Below are 19,076 nucleotides of genomic sequence, written 5' to 3'. Positions count from 1 at the left end.
GACTGGAAGGCGATTGCTGAGAAGATGGACCGCAGCGTGTACGCTTTAGAGAAACGCTTCGCCACCATCGGTAAACAATCTGAACCCTGATTCTCTTAAATAAGAACATTCTGCACACATGAGAACATCAGTTCTGGACAGTCGGTGAGTACATTTGAGGAGGAGGCAGGTGAGGTTGTTGTAGTTGAGACCAGAGGAGATGAAAAGATTTGTTCACTAAAAACTGTAGTGTTCTCGTGTGTCTGAAGATTTTCTGACAGTGAAGGTTCCCTGATTGTGGAACACTGTTCCCTTTTAGTTTCATTCAAAAAGTGAAAATAAGGAAATAAGGCTCAGGTTAAAAAATCCCAATGTTTTTCTCTGGTTCTAAAGAACATCATTCTCCACATGTGTGTTTTCTACCTCTCTTCATGTGGCTTCCTGCAGCATCACATCTCAAAACGTTTCTGCTCCTGAACAAGGGAACCAATGAGGACTGATCAAACTCTGAAAACCTTCAGAAGGAGACCAGGACTTGTTAGTACCCAAAGTTGGAGAACGGTTTAACTGAACTCCTGTTGTGTCTCTGTGTGTTCCTCTACAGCTGCAGGTCATGGGTTGTGGAGTGCAGATGAAGAGTCCAGGTTGAAGTCTGCTCTGAAGGCTCACTTGGAGGTCATGGTCCAGCAGAGTCCTGGTGCTGGTCTGAGCAGAGACCAGCTGTTCAACAACCTGCCGTGGAAGGACATCAGTCAGCAGGTTGGAACCAGGTCCTGGACCCAGTGTCGCCTCAAGTGGTCAGTGCACCTTCTCGGTCTGATACTGGTCCTGGTGTTATATCTGGATCCAGATATTACAGAACCGACACAGAATAAAAAGATTACACCTGACAATTACTGTTCTTTAGCACTGAGGGAAATAGACTGCTCAAAAAAATAAAGGGAACCTTAATGTTCACAGTATAAAGTTAAACTTCAGAGATCAAAGTGTCCATTAGAAGAACCAGTGGTTGTGAAGCAGTTTCTGCTTTGGTGCAAATCAAAGTAACAACAGGTTCAATGGAGGCAGAAGCAAGACGAGCCCCAAACAGGGAATGTTTCTAATGTGGTGTCCACAGACAGCTGCTCTCTGCTGATCCTTCCTGACTCCTTCTACTTCTGGGTTCTGCTCCTCCTCACTGCTGGCAGCATGAGGAGCTACCTGCAGCTCCATCAGGCTGCACAGGTAGTCCAGCTCCTCCAGGAGGACACATCCATACCTCTGGTCACAAGAAGGTTTGTGTCTGCCAGCACAGTCTCCAGAGCCTGGAGGAGACACCAGGAGACGTTACTCCAGGATACACCAGGAGACACCAGGAGACGAGACACCAGGAGACGCTAGGAGACGTGACTCCAGGATACACCAGGAGACGTTACTCCAGGATACACCAGGAGACACCAGGAGACGAGACACCAGGAGACACCAGGAGACGAGACACCAGGAGACGCTAGGAGACACCAGGAGACGTCAGGAGAGCTAGACAGTAGAAGAGCATCAACCCAGCAGCAGGTATCTGCTCCTTTTGTGTAGGAGGAACAGGAGGAGCACTGCTCTACAAAATGACCTCCAGCAGACTACTGGTGTGTTACTGAGCAAACTGTCAGGAACAGACTCCATGAGGAGGCCGACATCCTCTAGTGGGACCTGAGCTCACAGCTCAGAACACCAGGACCAGCAGGTTCACCACTGGAGCCTCGTTCTCCTCAGATGAGAGCAGGTTCACACTGAGCACATGAGACGTTGTGGTAAACGTTATGCTGCTGTAACATCTGTGGCCCCTGGGCTCCTCCTGGTGCATTGATGTCATTGACTGACCCTCACGTTCCTCTGACCTACATCCAGTTGAGCACCTATGGGACGTCATGTATCGGTGCCTCTGACGCCACCAAGTCTGTCCACAGTCCAGGAGCTGATGATCCAAATCTGGGAGGAGAACCCCCAGGACTCCATCCTCCGACTCATCAGGAGCATCATGTCCAGATGTTGTCAGGAGAACATGCAGGCAGGAGGAGGCCACACCCACTGAGTCACTTGATGAAATTCACACAAGTTGGATCAGCCTATGATTTCAGTTTTTTACTTTGATTTTCTGTTTGATTTTGATTGGTGGTGCTGTTGCATCATTTTGACTAAAACCTGGATTTGTTTCTACCAAACCCTGTTTCCTATTTGTCTTACACCTGATTTAGATGCTCAGATTCTCAGGTGTTCTCTGTCTCTGTGTTTCAGGTTCAGCATCTTGAAGTTTAAACTGTCTCCAGGTGGCAGAATCTTCAACAGAGGAGCTACAGGGTTTCAGGCTAAAATCCATCTCATTAACACGTAAGATCACAGGACTCACCTGAACCGGACTGCACCTGAACCGGACTGCACCTGAACCGGGCTGCACCTGAACCGGGCTGCACCTGAACCTGACCACGTGTGAACCAATCACGTGTGTTTTTTTTGCAGATTGTACAACATGCGTGTTGAAGACATTGCAGACATTGACTGGGACGAGGTGGCTCAGAATGTTGGGTGAGGTCAAAGGTCACAGTGACCGGTCATGAGTCTGAGCACTTAATTTAGTCAGATGCTGTAGTACTTATGAGGTACTGGTGTAGTACTTTGTAGACCTAATGTAGTACATATCAAGTACTGTGTAGTAACTGTAGTAATGTGTTGTTTTGTTGCAGTGACGTGACTACTGTGTGTGTACAGAAGACTTTTCACAGACTGAAAGTTTCCAGAGTTCCCAACTGGACCAGTTTATCATATGGAGGTTAGTATGTAGGTTTACAGATGCTTTCACACGGAGGAAACATGAATACAATCAACAGACCTGAGGATGATTATTCTTCACTACAACAGATCTGTCGGGTTAGGGTTAGGGGGCTTGATAAAACCAAGCTGCAGCGCCCGCTACCAACCACAGGTCGAGTATCGTGGTCAGACACAACTATTGTAGGAAGCTCATTTACTTTGTCTGTTGTGACGTGTTCAGTGTTTTTTGATATCTCAAGCACGCTTTGAGGGAATTTCTTCAAATTTGGTACAAATATTCACTTCAAGTGATTCTCAAAACTGAAGGAGCCTCTTGGATTAGAGGTGAAATACAAGCAAGTCCTGTTGCCTACGTTCACTTGTACAACGTCTGAAGATACCATGACCTGTATGACTGAGAATCTTCACAGAGATGAACTGATTAGATTTGGGTGGTCAAAGGTCACTGTGACCTCACAAACCTTGTTAAGGTGATCTCTCCGGAACGCCTGGAGGGAATGTCTTCACATTTTGTACTCATGTTCACTTGGACCCAAAGATGAAATTATAGGATTTTGGTGCCTGGAGGTCAAAGGTCAAGGTCACAGTGACCTCACGTTACTGTGAATGTGGACGGAGGCATACAAGCGCAGTGTGGTAATTCTAGTTTTGAAGTTTAATTTTCTTTCCTGTTCTCAACAAAGTTAAAGTTTTTAAGTTGTTTAAATTCAAGTCAGTCTCTCCTCTTCCTCAGACATCATTGACTTCCTGTATCAGAGGGAACTCCCTGACCTGAAGGAGAAACTAAAGAATTGCCTAAGAGAACAGGAGGAGCAGGATCAGGAGGAGAAAAGGTACCGGCTGTGTGACATCATCACCTCTCAGGACGACGACTATGAGGAGGTGAACAACAGTGAGGTGAATTCGAGTCAATCAGGACACAGACGGATGTGAAGTCAGCAGCCGGCGACATAAGAATCAACAGGCCCCGTCCACTAGGCGGGACTTCATCAGACTGAACATTATAGCTGTGTCTAAATTCAGGGGCCATCTCCTTTGGCATGGGGGTGCAGGTCTGCAGGACGCGAAGGCTGAACTGAGACGGCCTGTTCGACAGAGGATTAATGAACAGCGTTACAAGCTCGTTCCGCCTTTATTGCTGTTGCCTAGCAACAGAGCTGCAGGTTGGACAAAATTAACGTTTTAATCGCTCTTGGTTTTTTTAACATTTGTACTGTTTGCTTAGTTGAGTCGTGATACTCAAACATTGGACGTCTCATCATATGCCGGCGCCATCACCTCTTTGAAAAAATCACTGGAGCGCAATGATTCCTGGGACATTTTGGCCTGAGAAGGATCCAACTGTTGGGGCTTTAATTTCTTGGGGATGAAAGGTTTGGGTTATGGGAACGGTGTAGTGTCTTTTAAATACAGGGTCTGAAGGAGGCGGAGCCTGAACTGAGACACAGCAGTTGAACCAGTTTTACTTAGAAGTCTTTAAACCTAAGAAACTGAATAGAAGCTTTTATTTTGAAGGTCCTGCCTGGTGTAACCAGATGTTTGATGTTTTAACTTTGTAAAGAAAGTTTCCATCTTTTTAGTTTGTCATCTCGTTTCTGCTTTGATATTAATCATATTGATCAATGAGTGATTAGTTGATACAGGGCTCTGACATTAAGAAATTGTAAAATTAATTGTTTTATTTGGAATAACCCTTTCAGGTTTTGAATCGGTGGATATTTTCATGTTATTTAGTCTTCATTTTAAATCCCTCGTAACCCCAACACACCTTAATGACATTGAGTAAATTACTGGAAGTTTAAGTAAGAAAATTTATAGTTTGTGTCAAATGTTTGATCACATAAAAGAATAAAACACACGCAATTAGACTATTGTTCAAATGTAAACCTAAGGGATATTTTCTTTTCTCTGAAATCTATTAATTTTAGAAAGGACTTTGTCAAATTCATGATTGGGGGGCAGACACTTCTAAATATTAGCTGCATGTTAACTACATTTTAGCTGCGCATAAGCTACATGCTAGTTACTGTTGGAGAAGAAATCCCTGGACACACCTCATTTGACAAAGCAGATTTTCAGAATCAAGTGATCCTTAAGATTTCTGCTCTCACAGCGATCTGGCCTTTAGCTCCTGGAACCAGAGGAACTCAGAGGAACGTCCCTGAGCCGTGGACATCACCGCTCCAGTCTGCTGATTGATGTTCTACTGGATGACTCAACCATGGGTGTTGCCCATACAGGGCATACAGGGCTATCGCCCTGGAGCTTTTTTCTTTATCTGGAATAATTTTCAGTCGCCAGTTCACCAGAACATCTACCAGCAGTGAAGGCGCCTGGTCCCACTGGCTGAGCAGAGAATCTCCTGTTGCATTGTTTATATGTGAAAAACTTTGTGTAAAAACTGCTCTTTACATCGCTGTTCTTCATCCGTAGTATTTTCTGTTACTAACCAACCAACTGCAGAGTAGACAATAGACTTCCCGGTGCATTATCTATTGTTTAAAAAGGAACTTAAGCTGTCAAATAAAGGTAAAGTACAAGTACCTATTGTGAAATTCGAAAAAATTTAGATTTGAAGTATTTGTGACATTGTGTAGTTTAAACTGTCCCGCCTGCAAAATATTTTACATCTTAAGATAAGAGAATCCTTTATTAGTCCCACTGGGGAAATTTGCAATATTACAGCAGAAAGAGTCACAGTAAGTAATAAGTAACGTGCAGTAAATGGTTTGTATTTATATAGAGCTTTTCTAGTCTTGATGACACTAAAAGAGCTTTACAGTAGTTTTCCATTCGTACAGTGCATCTATTAGCAGCACTTTTTTTTTTTTTTTTTTAAGTACCTTCGTGTAAAGAAATATAGAAAAATATGAATGGAACAAAATAGTATATTCAGTGAAGAAACAAGACAATATGTTTATTAATACAATAACAATAAAAATCTTAATTTGGATAAACTCAGCACCGTGGGTTTCAGATGTTTTACAGTGCAGCTGATGTTCTACTGGATGAACTTTCACATTCAGTCGGATTTCCTGAACTTCCTGTTTATTTCCAGGACAACTTCAACTGAGTCACTGTAGTTCATGTCACTGATGAATTCTGGGTACTGTAGTTGGTCTGTCAGTCACAGCCTGTAGGCTGCTGGTTCTCTTCATGATGTTCGGGACAAACAGAAGTCCTGATGCTCTCTCTATGGTTTCTATGGGAACCAGGAAACGATCCAGAGGAACCTTCTCATCTATTGGTTCATTTGGTAAAACATATGACCGGAGCTCCACCCCTCTACCATCCGCCTGCTCCAGGATCAGCACCTGAGGAGACACAGGACAGGTGACGTCATTGGCTGACAGACAGGTGACATCATCCTCATCATGGTGAGGACTCACCTTGAAGAAGTGGGTCGGCACAGCTACGTGGTTTTTTCCAATAACCTGATAACGAACGTAGAGTTTCCCATCAGCCTCCTGCCTAAAACACACACACAGCTGATGAGGTCATCCTGAAGCTCCTCCCCCTGAGCGCTAAGACACCACAGAAGAAGAGTCAGGTTACCTGGGCAGGTAGAGTGGACCGCTGCACACGTACACGTTCAGGTAACGTATGGTCAAAGAGCGACAGACTTTCTCCAGATTGTTCCAGGTGTTCTGGTTCAGGTGAGGGTTCTGAGCACACACACAAACTGTAACTGTGTGTGTGCGTGCGCGTGTGTGTGTGTGTGTGTGCCTGTGTGTGTTTTACCTGTGGGGCGACGTTGCTCAGGTAGAATGTGTCGTCCATTGCTTTCTGACTCCACTTGTGATTGGCTGCTGCAGCCAGGTGACCTCTGTCGAAGCCACTCCCCCTGTAGTCATCATTGGTCGACCTGTGAAACAAGTGCACGCTGGAGAGGGCGGAGTTAAGTCTTAGTAAACAAATCAACAGCTTTGTTTTCATAGAGGTGATGAATCTAAACTTGAGTTTGTTAGTTGTCTTCCTGCTGAGGACTCACCTGTCGTCTTCTCTGAAGTCACAGTACTTTCTGTTTGATGACCCACTGAGGGAGGCGGGGTTCAGCCTCTCTATCACCCAGGATGCAGTGCGTGTGCGGGGGTCGTAGGAGGTGACGTAGGACTCTCGGGTCTTGATGTTGGCCAATGAGGGAAAGCCATACTTCATCGCAGCTACTGATGCACCTGGACTCACCTGGATTATCAGACACAGCTGTAGTGAGTCACAATCAGCTTGTTAACCAATCAGAGCAGCTGGATGAAGCTGGTCTGCTCTGGAGAAGATGGAGCGGATCTAGAGTCGAGACCAGGAGGCCGAGGCTCAGTCTTACACTCCTCTGCGCTTCTACTAGAAGCCCCCCCCCATATCCTATAGAAACTGTCTGCCCCCCCCCCCATATCCTATAGAAACTGTCTGCCCCCCCCATATCCTATAGAAACTGTCTGCCCCCCCCCCATATCCTATAGAAACTGTCTGCCCCCCCCCCCCCATATCCTATAGAAACTGTCTGCCCCCCCCCATATCCTATAGAAACTGTCTGCCCCCCCCCCCCCCCCCCATATCCTATAGAAACTGTCTGCCCCCCCCCCATATCCTATAGAAACTGTCTGCCCCCTGCTCATGGTTCTGATCTCTCTCTCCCTCTCTCTGTCTCTCTCTCTCTGTCTCTCTCTCTCTGTCTCTCTCTCCCTCTCTGTCTCTCTCTGTCTCTCTCTCTCTCTCTCTCTCTCTGTCTCTCTCTCTCCCTCTCTCTCTCTCTCTCTCTCTCTCACCGTCAGCTCGGAGGCCAGGACTCTCGGTACCGGAAGTACCGGGACTCTGTGGAGGACACCGGCTCGCTCCTCCTCCTCCTCGCGGCCTCTGAGGCTCAGCAGGCGGCTGACCGCGGCTCCGACTCCCGCTCCCAACACCAAGGACGCTCCGGTCCGACACCACGACCCCATGTTGGATGAGCTGCTGACGCGCTTTGATGACGTCACACGACAACATGGAAGGTGTCTATCTTTAGTTATGAGGCCAATTTCGGTTCAATACCATCTCTGTGAGGACATTTTGTCCGGTCATCACAAATTCAATGGACTGTTTGAAGGTTAAGACTTGTTGTTAGGTTAAGGTTAGTTATTTAGTTGTGTTGGTTAGGGTGAGGGGTTAGGGAATGTATTTTGTCAATGAGTGTCCTCACAACTATAGAGAGATAAGTGTGTGTGTTAATTCATGTCTTTATTGAATTTATGAAAAACTAAACTGACACACCCCTCACACGATGTAGTGAAATTTCATTGTTTCCCAGAATGCATGATCTACAACTGATAGTCAATCACCAGGTAACATATCCCATCATGCATTGCGGTATAGAAGGGTCAGCAGGAACAGAACCAGCTGTCGTATAAATGTAAATAAGAGCAGAGCATCACAACCTGAGACAAACATGTTTATTTCTACATTTAAAAACTCCACGTGTTTTTAACTGAAAGTTTTAATACTAAGAGTTCACTGTTAAAATTCACTGTGGGATTTTACACCGAGTAACGTTGTTGTTGTTCATCATACTGTGACAATGAACCAATGCAGAGAAAATGATCCGAATCGTGTCTGAAAAACTTTTTCTTTTACTGATGAACTCAGTATATATAGTATATAGTCCTCTACACAGAAATACATTATATGGTGAAGAAATGGGGGATTCCGGACACAGCCCATGAGGATGACATCATAAAACTATGATGTCATATCCTGTTTCCACAGGTTCAGTAAAAAAATACAAAAACAATAATATTGTGACGCCCACAGTGGGCGTGGTCATCAGAAGGCAGACGTGAGCAGACTCAGGACCAGCAGGTAAAGGTGTGAAGTCAGAGAGAAGGAGGATCCCTCAGCGTTGTCAAGGCAACCAGTCTTCTTCAGACAGACGCTCTGCTCACAGAGTGAACCTGCACATGTGATGACATCATCAGACCCCGCCCATAACATCTGAGCCATGGCATCATCAGACCCCGCCCACACCAGGTGTGTGTTTACCTGTGAAGTTCTCCAGACAGACGCAGCGCTGGAAGTCGACGCAGGTTCCTCCGTTTTGACAAATCAAACGTTTGGAGTCACAAATGTTCACTAAGGAGACAGGAAGTGTTTCATCAATCATTTGATTTTCGATTTTTTTCTACTTTAAATGTCACTGTGACATCACAGGTCACCTGAACACAGGTAAACACTACGTGCGTTTGTCTTGATGTGACGCTGCAGAGCGCTGATTTAGCGTGATGCATGCTAGTCTTAACACAATTGTCTGAACTTCACTGACACACACAACGTGTCTTATGTTTTTATTGCGTTTTCTGCTCCATATATATCCATAAATGTAAGGTGTCAAAAGCCAAACCCTCTTTTTGTACCTAAAAATGTCACAGGTACATTTTCTACCTCTTAGCTCGTAATAAAAAATGTATGTATTATATGTAATTATAGGTATAATTGTGTGAATATATTATGTAGGAGCCAAAAATAAGGATATTATTATTATTTGGTTGGTTATGATATAAGATGTAATGGGTTTGTGTTTTGGGATGATTATTTGGATTATTTGTTATTTATTGTTTACTTGTGATCCTATTAATTTGGCAGGAAATAGGTCATAAGGATAGGGGTGGGGGTCATAGTTGACTTAAGCACCTGTTCACCTGTGTAGGAAGGAAAGAGGGTGAGTGGGGATCCTGTATTTTCTGTTGACCGCTAAACTTCGATACGCAACCGGCTATTTTTTACGTTTGATCGATTTAATCTATGAGTTTGTGCATGGTCCAATAAGTTGATCTTCTTTTCTTTAATAAAAGTTTAAACGCATTTTTTAAATCGTTGTTCATCGTTCTTTGTTCAACAACACAAGGATTTTAAAAACATCTGTTTCATCTGCAACGGAAAAATCTAACTCTGTGAGATTGTTCGTTATTCTCGTCTCTGAAGCTACGAGAAGTAAAAAGTGTCTGACTTGACGTCTGTGTTTTTCAACTCCACCCCTGCAGCCGCCGGTAGATCACGTCAGCAGATCAAGTCCATCTCGACCGGAACCTACTGTTTGGCGTGTTACTGAAGCTCCACCCCTTCACTGTGTGTACCTGTGCAGATGGCTCCGCCTCCTCTCCATGTGTATCCAGGTAAACAGGAGTCACAGCGCCTCCCTGTGGCTCCGTCTTTACACTGACAGAGACCAGAGTCAGAGCAGTGAGGAGAAATACTTCCCTCTGCATCACAGTCGCACTCTGACACAGACACAGACAATATTATTATTATTATTATGATCAATTATTATTATTAATAAGAATATAATTATTGATGTTCTAGTCATTAGTAGTGACAGTAGCAGTAGTGATACTTTTTCAAATGTAATGATGTGTTTTTTGTGTTTACAGTGTACGTATGTGTATGTGTGTATGTGTGTGTGCACATGACTGACCCACACAGACGTTCTCATCCTCTAGCGACAGGGAAGCATTTTTATAGTAACCAAGGCGACAGTACTGACAGTTCTGTCCTCGTGTGTTGTGTTTGCAGCTCACACATGTGACGACGTTGATGAAGTCGATGTAGCTGCAGCGGTTGGAGTGTCCGTTACACTCGCACTCTAACACACACAGACACACATCTGACGTCAGTACCACACAAACACACCTGCAGCTACAGCAGTGAAACACAGTTTCATGTAACGTAACTCAATGTAAAGTAATGTGATGTAACTCAAAGTAATGTAATGTAAAGTAATATAACTCAATGTAATGCAAGGAAACGCTGATCCTTTGTGTGACGTCCCTTCACTTTGTCACATGTTTGCTTGTGTCGTTTTTTTCTTTGCGTGACCTTCGACTCTGAAAGTGACTCATCTGTAGCGAAGCTCGGGGGGAGGAGTCAGACACTTTGAGGAAGAGACACATTTCTTGTGGGAGGGGCCATAGTTTGGGGGAGGACTCTGTTTGTTGGAGGCAGTCTTACCCTGGAAGGTGACATAGGCGATTTTGGACAGTTGACTGAACTTTGATCCTCCTGGAATCAGAATCTTCTGGGTCGCTTTGGACACAAAGAAAAGTGTGTAACCATGGCAACGAGCAAGGTACAGCTAAACCCTAAGTCTACGGTCGGGGTTGATGGAAGCCACCTCTGAACTAACTACCAGTTAGAGCTAGACATAACAAGTGAGCAGATACAGATGTATTCCTGTTACTACTTGTTCTTCTACTGTGATACTTCTACATCTTCTACCTTTTTTCTCGTAGCCTTTGTCATCTTTCTCCTTCGGTCTTTCCTCTTTTTCTTTCCTTGTTTCATCTTTGGTCTCAGCAGCTGTTTGGTTTAACAAAGAAGTCGAGGATATAAATTTGTGTTGAAATGCCATCAAACCTCATTTATCCTCACAGTTAATTTGCTGCGTCTTCACCATGTGAACTTACAAACTCTACAAACAAGCAAAGAATCTTGTTTCCTTAAAAAAGACTTGAACCTACATACTTATAATGTAGAAACCATGTTGTTTTACAGTGAAACAAATAAAAGTACTCCTGTCGGGGAAGACTAATTTATATGTTTGAAAACTTTGAAAGCAAGTATATATCTCCCCTTTTTCTGTTAAGCTGCTTTTTCTAAGCTCAAAAATGAAAGAAAAAAAAAACTACACAGCTGTAAAATGAAATCAGCAAGATTCTCTGAATGTGCTGTCAGCGTTATTTAACATATTGTTTAGTGGAGTTTCCGAAAATCTAATCTGAACCATCACAGCTCTTCATTTTGTACCTTTTTCCTTTTCCTGCTCTCCTGTTATCTCTTGTTTTGAGTCATTCTTTTCACTGGACTCTGGTCGTCCTGGTGATCCAGCAGCTGAATCCTCTCCAGACTTTCCCTCCTTCTGAGCTGCTGAAGAAGACAAACCTACACCTGGATCATCCACTGCTGGAGGAGAATCTGGTCCATATTCCAGATCAGGACTCGTAGGATCTGTTGCAGAAGAATCTGGTCCAGTTGATTCCAGTCCACTCTCCTGTTTTTCTCCTTTGCCTGGATCAGCTGAGATGTAATTCAGTCCAGGATCAATTGAATCTGATCCTTCAGCATTGACAGATCCTCCAGAATCATCTGGAATGATCCCAGGATCACCAACAGGCTCTGGTCCAGAAACTCGTCCTGCTCCGGAATCTGATCCAGGTTTAGCTGGATTTTTATCTTCCAGAAATGGGAAGGTGAAGTCCACAGGAGCTAAATCACCAGCAGGGTCAGTCGGACCTAAGGTGCTTGTTCCTGGTGCAGAATCACTGCCTCCTTCCTCAGAGGGAGATGGCAAAGACTCTACAGTTTCTGTATTTGTAGGGGTTACATCTATCAGAGACTCTGGAGTCCTAGAGGATGGCACTTCTGGGGGAACATCTGAAGGAGGTAGATTTGTAGAGAGTACATTAGGAGGAGGTACATCTGGAGATGGCGCATCTGGAGAAAATACAGCTGGGGGAGGTACATCAGGCAGAGGTACATCAGGAAGTGGTTTATCAGGCGGAGGTACATCAGGAAGTGGTTTATCAGGCGGAGGTACATCAGGCGGAGGTACATAAGGTGGGGTTAAATCAGGCGGAGATATATAAGAAGGAGGTACATCAGGCGGAGGTTCAACAGGCAAAGGTACATCAGGAAGTTGTTTATCAGGCGGAGGTACATCAGGCGGAGGTACATCCACGGGTGGAATATCTATTTGATTGTTTGGAGGAATGACAGGAGAACTTGTGTCAGCTCCCTCTGTAGGTGAAGCATTTCCGTTTGGACTGGTTGGGGCTGACGTGGTGGATGGAAAACTTCCAGATTGAGTCCTGTCACTGGGAGGGGTTATTTCTGGGATGGTCGTGGGAGGCAGTACTCCGGTGGATCTGGTGCCATCAGCAAATAGGGAAGTACTGGTGATCAGGTTGGTAGTATCAGTCCCAAAAAGTATGGAGTCAGTGTTGTCTGATGAGGAAGTGAAGTCAGAAAGTGGAGTCACTGGGTCAAAAATAGACACCTCAGCTTCAGTACTGCAGCCAGGGATTGTGGGGTTGTTGGTGTTACTGATGGAACTGGAGGTTCTACAAGTGTTACAGGGAGAGGTGAAGTCTGGTTCTGTGGGAGCTAACTCGAACAAAGTGTCTGCTGTGTCCACTGCTGGACTATTAGATGGAACTGTGTCCTGTGTGCCTGCAGTACTGACTGCAGTACTGACAGTACTACTGACTGCAGTAATAGTTCCAGGAAATGTTGTAGTCGATACTTCACCAGTTGCAGGAGAGTCGTCAGTATCACTAGCTCTAGTGAGAGAAGTGTTAGAAGTAGTTTGAGTTAGTGATGACGTAGGTGTAGTATCACTGCTACTTGTTTGTACAGTAGAAATACGTTGTGTGTCTGCAGGAGAATCAGAACCAGGACGTCCTGTGTCCGCTGCACCACTCGACCATGTGTTCATAAGAACAGACGTTCTACCTGTAGGAGCCGGGTCAGAAGAAGAAGTAGTAGAAATACTGACACTAGGCGGCGCATTGTCAGTGGCAGTGGCATCAGTTGTGGCAGTGCCAGTCAATATAATATTGTCTGTAGTAGTAGTAGTAGTAGTAGTAGTAGTAGTAACAGTCAAGTCAGTGTCTCCAGCAGATGTTGTGTTTGAGTCGTCATCTGTCAGAGAAGAAGAGTTAAGTCTCTTTAGTGAACAGACAGACAGGTGAGCAGACATACAGGTGAGCAGACAGACAGGTGGACAGACAGACAGACAGGTGAGCAGACAGACAGGTGAACAGACAGACAGGTGGACAGACAGACAGGTGAACAGACAGACAGGTGAACAAACAGACAGGTGAACAAACAGACAGGTGAACAGACAGACAGACAGACAGGTGAACAGACAGACAGGTGAGCAGACATACAGGTGAGCAGACAGACAGGTGAACAGACAGACAGGTGGACAGACAGACAGGTGAACAAACAGACAGGTGAACAGACTGACAGGTGGACAGACAGACGGGTGAACAGACGAGTGACAGGTGGACAGACAGACAGGTGACAGACAGACAGGTGAACAGACAGGTGAACAGGTGGACAGACAGACAGTTGAACAAACAGACAGGTGAACAGACAGACAGGTGAACAGACAGACAGGTGAACAAACAGACAGGTGAACAAACAGACAGGTGAACAGACAGACAGGTGAACAAACAGACAGGTGAACAGACAGACAGACAGACAGGTGAACAGACAGACAGGTGAGCAGACATACAGGTGAGCAGACAGACAGGTGAACAGACAGACAGGTGGACAGACAGACAGGTGAACAAACAGGTGAACAGGTGGACAGACAGACAGGTGGACAGACAGACAGGTGAACAGACAGGTGAACAGGTGGACAGACAGACAGTTGAACAAACAGACAGGTGAACAGACAGGTGAACAGGTGGACAGACAGACAGGTGGACAGACAGACAGGTGAACAGACAGACAGGTGGACAGACAGACAGGTGAACAGACAGACAGGTGAACAGACAGACAGGTGAACAAACAGGTGAACAAACAGACAGATAGACAGGTGGACAGACAGACAGGTGAACAAACAGACAGACAGACAGGTGAACAGACATGCAGGTGAACAGACAGACAGGTGAACAGACAGACAGACAGGTGAACAAACAGACAGACAGACAGGTGAACAGACAGACAGACAGGTGAACAGACAGACAGGTGAACAGACAGACAGACAGACAGACAGACAGACAGACAGACAGGTGAACAGACAGACAGGTGAACAGACAGACAGACAGACAGACAGACAGACAGACAGACAGGTGAACAGACAGACAGGTGAACAGACAGACAGACAGACAGACAGACAGGTGAACAGACAGACAGGTGAACAGACAGACAGACAGACAGACAGACAGACAGACAGACAGACAGACAGGTGACTTACTGGCTGTTGTGTCTCTTGTTTCACCTGAAAAAACAAAGTTTATGATCAAACGTGAAGTGAATAATGAGAGTGCAGTTCCTCTGATGAGCAGCAGGGGGGACACCAGTCACTGCTGTTAAAACACAACAGAAGAAGAAGAGGTGATGATGATGATGATGATGATGAAGGACACGCCCCCTGCTGGACATGAAGGATGATGTTTCTTGATTGATCAAAGATCATTTGTGAAGATGATGTGAGGCTTGTACTGAAATTTCTCACACAAAATGTCTGACACATAGTATCCATGGTAACAGTTTCCTTAGTGTTCATGTGATGAAAAAATCCTCAACCAATCAGAATCAATCAATTAGATCTGCCCAGATCTACCTTTTATTTAGTACTGTCCCCTAGTTTAACTCTGGAACTTCATTCAGACCCAGTGGTGGAGCTAGTGTGTGTGTGTGTGTGTGTGTGTGTACAAATACGTACAGGTGTTGGCAGTGCCCATGGGCAGAGGCAGATAAGATCCAGGTCTCCAGGATCTGAACCCGTCACCGCAGCTCTGACAGTCCTGACCCGACGTGTTGTGTTCACAGTCGCACTGAAGAGTCGCGTCACGCATCAAACACCGAGACGCATGAAGGTGACACTTACACCTGCACACACAGGTCATGATGGTGGACATAGTTACTGTTAGTTGGATGTAGTTAGTTATAGTTGGTTGTGATTAGTTTTAGGTGGTTATAGATAATTGTAATATGTTGCAGTTGTATGTAGTGGGTTGTGGTTGGTTTTAGTTTGTTATAGTTAGTTGTGGTTAGATGCGTTACCTGGCAGGTACGTCGATGTTGGAGATGGCGTAGAAGTACTTGAGCAGGTTGTCTCTCTGGACGTACGTCCCTCCGAGTGCTGGGCGAAGGAGTCTCAGGCGGAGGTTGGTGAAGGTGAAGAAGTCTCTCAGACCTTTTATCGTCTCCATTCGGGTGTACAGAGCGTCCATGTTGATCAACTTCGGACCTGCAAACACCCCGAACCGAGCTCGCACCTCAAACACCACGACCTTCTCTTCCTATTGGTCAAACAGTATCAGTCAGTTTTCTATTGGTCAGCAGCAGAGCACCTGTCAATCAAACTTTAAACTTATTGATCAAGCAATTTTATTTTCCAGATCATTTAATGAACAGTGGATATAATAAAAACACCATTAAATGTTTTCCAGTTTGACCAGTGTGAGGCGCAGTTTCTCACCTTGGCTCCGACCCAGCGGGAGTACTGCTCCGTGCAGATGACCCGTGTTAAATTACTCCAAGTTAAATCAGACACTCGTTTAGGAGACATGCCGAAAATCTCAAGACAGTCGTCAGCGTAGAACTGATACGGCTGCCACGTTAGCCCTTAAACACAAACATTATTATTATTATTATTATTATTATTAATAATAGAAATTTAAAGACTCATTAACATCAACATCATTTATTTCTTTAATCTGGTGTGTTCTGAAGTCCCTCAAGGTTCTGAAGGTTCTGTTTTGGGACTGGTTCAGGGGAAGTTCTCTGTCAACAGTTTTAACATCACTGAGACTCGAGCTGATTCAACCAATCACCTTTGTCCAGAGACTTCTCCAGAACCATGCTGGTTGGACGGCCGTACTCAAAGGTGATGGTGATGTCATCAACCACCTCCAGACTCTTGTTCCAGGACAAAGTGATGTTGGCCAATAGTGGCTCAGGATACCTGGACCATGTGACTGTCTGCCAATAGGTGATGAGTCCTCCCCCTCTCCCTGTCTCCCCTGAGCTGAGGAGGGTGAGACAGGTCGGGCTGGACGCGTCACATTCATCACTGCACAGATACGGGTTTTCCTGAGAACACAGAAAACACAGAACATGTTATAAACAAACAACTTTAGAATAAATGTTCTTTAACGTTGCCATTGACGTCATGTTTTCCGCTGCATTGGATAGTTGGGGGTGGCTTTGGCTCAGGGGTAGAGCTGGTTATCTCTTACTAGATGGTCAGCGGTTTTTGATCCCAGTCTTCCCCATTCCGCATGCTGAAGTGTGCTAAATTGACCCTAGTAAAAAAGTGTGCCCATAAATTCACTGTGCGAATGAAAGTGTGAACATGTGAATGGCTAAAACCTTGAATGAACTTTGAATGAAGACTAGAAAAGATATTTTTAATACAGACAGTTCATCAGCATGAGATCATCAGAGGATCTGGATTATTTTCCACCTCTTTCTTTAAGATCAAGTGAATTTAAATGTGGTTTCATGATGTTGGTGGAACTGATGATCTAGTTTCATTTAAAATGATCATTTATCTTTAAATACATGTCAGACTTAACGAGTCTGTGGAGAACTCGTGTCGAATATCAACATATGGTTCTCGGACTCGTCCTCACAAAGGTTTTAACACAAGATTTACTTGTGTGTGTGTGTGTGTGTGTGTGTGTGTGTGTGTGTGTGTGTGTGTGTGTGTGTGTGTGTGTGTGTGTGTGTGTGTCCACAACACACTAGTGATCAGATTAACATTAGTGTTAATCTGATCACTAGTGTGTTAGAGGTTATCCTATTAACTTCAGCTGCTGACTGCCAACTGTCACACTAACACGCACACACACACAAGCACCACACACACCAGATTCTACCAATAAATTGAGGGATTTTTGTGTGAGTGTGAGAGAGGAGAGAGAGAGAGAGAGGAGAGAGAGGAGAGAGAGAGATGAGAGAGAGAGAGTGAGAGGAGAGAGAGAGAGACGATAACCAGTGTACAGAATCTCTCAGGTGGGTTTCCACATGTGATCCCTGGGGGGTCGACTTCTGATCTGCATTAACTTCCGTCATGTTTGTGGGCGGACGGCTTACAAGCAATAGTACTCCCACCCTGGACCCCCGCCTCCGAGCTGCGCAGTAGAGCGACACAGGTCAAACTGAGGTCCGGGCTGAGTCCGGCCCAGTGTCGGCAGAAGGACGGAGAGGAGGAGCAGGGGGAGGGACATGGTGGACTGATGGTCACACAGACAGGAAAATCAACAGGAAGTTAGACAGGAAGTCACATTTCCACAGGTTAGTCCAACTTAAACAGGTGGTGTCATGGCTACAGCTGAACCATCCATTTGTTGATCAACACCAACTGAGGGTCCTTCGGCCCCGCCCCCTGAAACAAAACCACAATGAATACAGTTGTATTCTATTGTCTTCCTCTATACTGATCATCTTTATATACAGTCACTGATCATCTTTATATACAGTCACTGATGGTCTTTATATACAGTCACTGATCATCTTTATATACAGTCGCTGATCATCTTTATATACAGTCACTGATCATCTTTATATACAGTCACTGATGGTCTTTATATACAGTCACTGATGGTCTTTATATACAGTCACTGATCATCTTTATATACAGTCACTGATCATCTTTATATACAGTCACTGATCATCTTTATATACAGTCACTGATCATCTTTATATACAGTCACTGATCATCTTTATATACAGTCACTGATCCTCTTTATATACAGTCACTGATCATCTTTATATACAGTCACTGATCATCTTTATATACAGTCAGTGATGGTCTTTATATACAGTCAGTGATGGTCTTTATATACAGTCACTGATCATCTTTATATACAGTCACTGATCATCTTTATATACAGTCACTGATCATCTTTATATACAGTCACTGATGGTCTTTATATACAGTCACTGATGGTCTTTATATACAGTCACTGATGGTCTTTATATACAGTCACTGATGGTCTTTATATACAGTCACTGATCATCTTTATATACAGTCACTGATCCTCTTTATATACAGTCAGTGATGGTCTTTATATACAGTCACTGATGGTCTTTATATACAGTCACTGATCATCTTTATATACAGTCACTGATCGTCTTTATATACAGTCACTGATGGTCTTTATATACAGTCACTGATCATCTTTATATACAGTCACTGATGGTCTTTATATACAGTCACTGATCATCTTTATATACAGTCACTGATCATCTTTATATACAGTCACTGATCATCTTTATATACAGTCACTGATCATCTTTATATACAGTCACTGATCCTCTTTATATACAGTCAGTGATGGTCTTTATATACAGTCAGTGATGGTCTTTATATACAGTCACTGATCATCTTTATATACAGTCAGTGATGGTCTTTATATACAGTCAGTGATGGTCTTTATATACAGTCACTGATCATCTTTATATACAGTCACTGATGGTCTTTATATACAGTCACTGATGGTCTTTATATACAGTCACTGATCGTCTTTATATACAGTCACTGATCATCTTTATATACAGTCAGTGATGGTCTTTATATACAGTCAGTGATGGTC

General features: G+C 44.3%; 3 protein-coding genes across 7 annotated transcripts in view; 1 reads left to right on the top strand and 2 right to left on the bottom strand.

Annotated features, from left to right (window-relative positions):
- The window catches only part of LOC117767609 (transcription termination factor 1-like), a 6,957-nt gene extending 3,070 nt beyond the window's left edge, over nt 1–3,887 (top strand). Inside the window, exons 5-10 of the mRNA XM_034595393.1 lie at nt 1–70; nt 584–776; nt 2,248–2,340; nt 2,470–2,535; nt 2,694–2,779; nt 3,515–3,887. The exon at nt 1–70 is cut by the window's left edge and continues 55 nt beyond it. Coding sequence (XP_034451284.1) covers nt 1–70; nt 584–776; nt 2,248–2,340; nt 2,470–2,535; nt 2,694–2,779; nt 3,515–3,714 — 708 coding nt within the window. The 3' untranslated portion in view covers nt 3,715–3,887. The remainder of the gene's footprint in view (nt 71–583; nt 777–2,247; nt 2,341–2,469; nt 2,536–2,693; nt 2,780–3,514) is intronic.
- Nucleotides 3,888–5,676: 1,789 nt separating this feature from the next.
- Nucleotides 5,677–7,805, bottom strand: endog (endonuclease G). 5 transcript variants are annotated; one of them, XM_034594997.1, is made up of 7 exons: nt 7,538–7,799; nt 6,773–6,967; nt 6,523–6,664; nt 6,337–6,446; nt 6,171–6,252; nt 5,795–6,095; nt 5,677–5,738 (listed from the first exon to the last, which is right to left on the bottom strand). In XM_034594997.1, exons 1-6 carry the CDS (start codon nt 7,759–7,761, stop codon nt 5,871–5,873), a joined length of 978 nt encoding a protein of 325 aa, XP_034450888.1. In that variant the 5' UTR covers nt 7,762–7,799; the 3' UTR covers nt 5,677–5,738; nt 5,795–5,870. The 5 variants fall into 5 exon arrangements, with proteins under 5 accessions (XP_034450888.1, XP_034450889.1, XP_034450886.1 ...); XM_034594998.1 differs by having other exon boundaries at nt 6,773–6,966; nt 7,545–7,792; XM_034594995.1 differs by having other exon boundaries at nt 6,171–6,269; nt 6,337–6,664; nt 7,538–7,805.
- Nucleotides 7,806–8,462: 657 nt separating this feature from the next.
- ntng2a (netrin g2a) lies at nt 8,463–17,708 on the bottom strand. The gene is given in 13 exon segments (XM_034595391.1): nt 8,463–8,702; nt 8,791–8,880; nt 9,882–10,025; nt 10,220–10,385; nt 13,262–13,289; nt 15,193–15,363; nt 15,538–15,776; nt 15,956–16,101; nt 16,311–16,482; nt 16,484–16,530; nt 16,533–16,569; nt 17,474–17,578; nt 17,580–17,708. Coding segments are annotated over 13 exon segments (1,602 nt in total). The 3' UTR covers nt 8,463–8,574.
- Between the last annotated feature and the right edge of the window lie 1,368 nt (nt 17,709–19,076).

The sequence above is a fragment of the Hippoglossus hippoglossus genome, chromosome 9 (assembly GCF_009819705.1).
Source record: "Hippoglossus hippoglossus isolate fHipHip1 chromosome 9, fHipHip1.pri, whole genome shotgun sequence".
Lineage (NCBI taxonomy): Eukaryota > Metazoa > Chordata > Actinopteri > Pleuronectiformes > Pleuronectidae > Hippoglossus > Hippoglossus hippoglossus.
The sequence above is the reverse complement of the archived record's forward strand: the minus strand, read 5'-3'. Positions and strand labels throughout refer to the sequence as shown.

Excerpts from the sequence above, each read along its gene's own strand:
- endog (XM_034594995.1), bottom strand. The coding sequence starts at position 7,761 with ATGTTGTCGTGTGACGTCATCAAAGCGCGTCAGCAGCTCATCCAACAT. Across the intron at positions 6,270-6,336 it reads GGTCCACTCTACCTGCCCAG|CTGTGTGTGTGTTTTAGGCA; the intron begins GTAACCTGACTC and ends TGACCTCATCAG. Across the intron at positions 6,096-6,170 it reads TGCCGACCCACTTCTTCAAG|GTGCTGATCCTGGAGCAGGC; the intron begins GTGAGTCCTCAC and ends GTGTCTCCTCAG.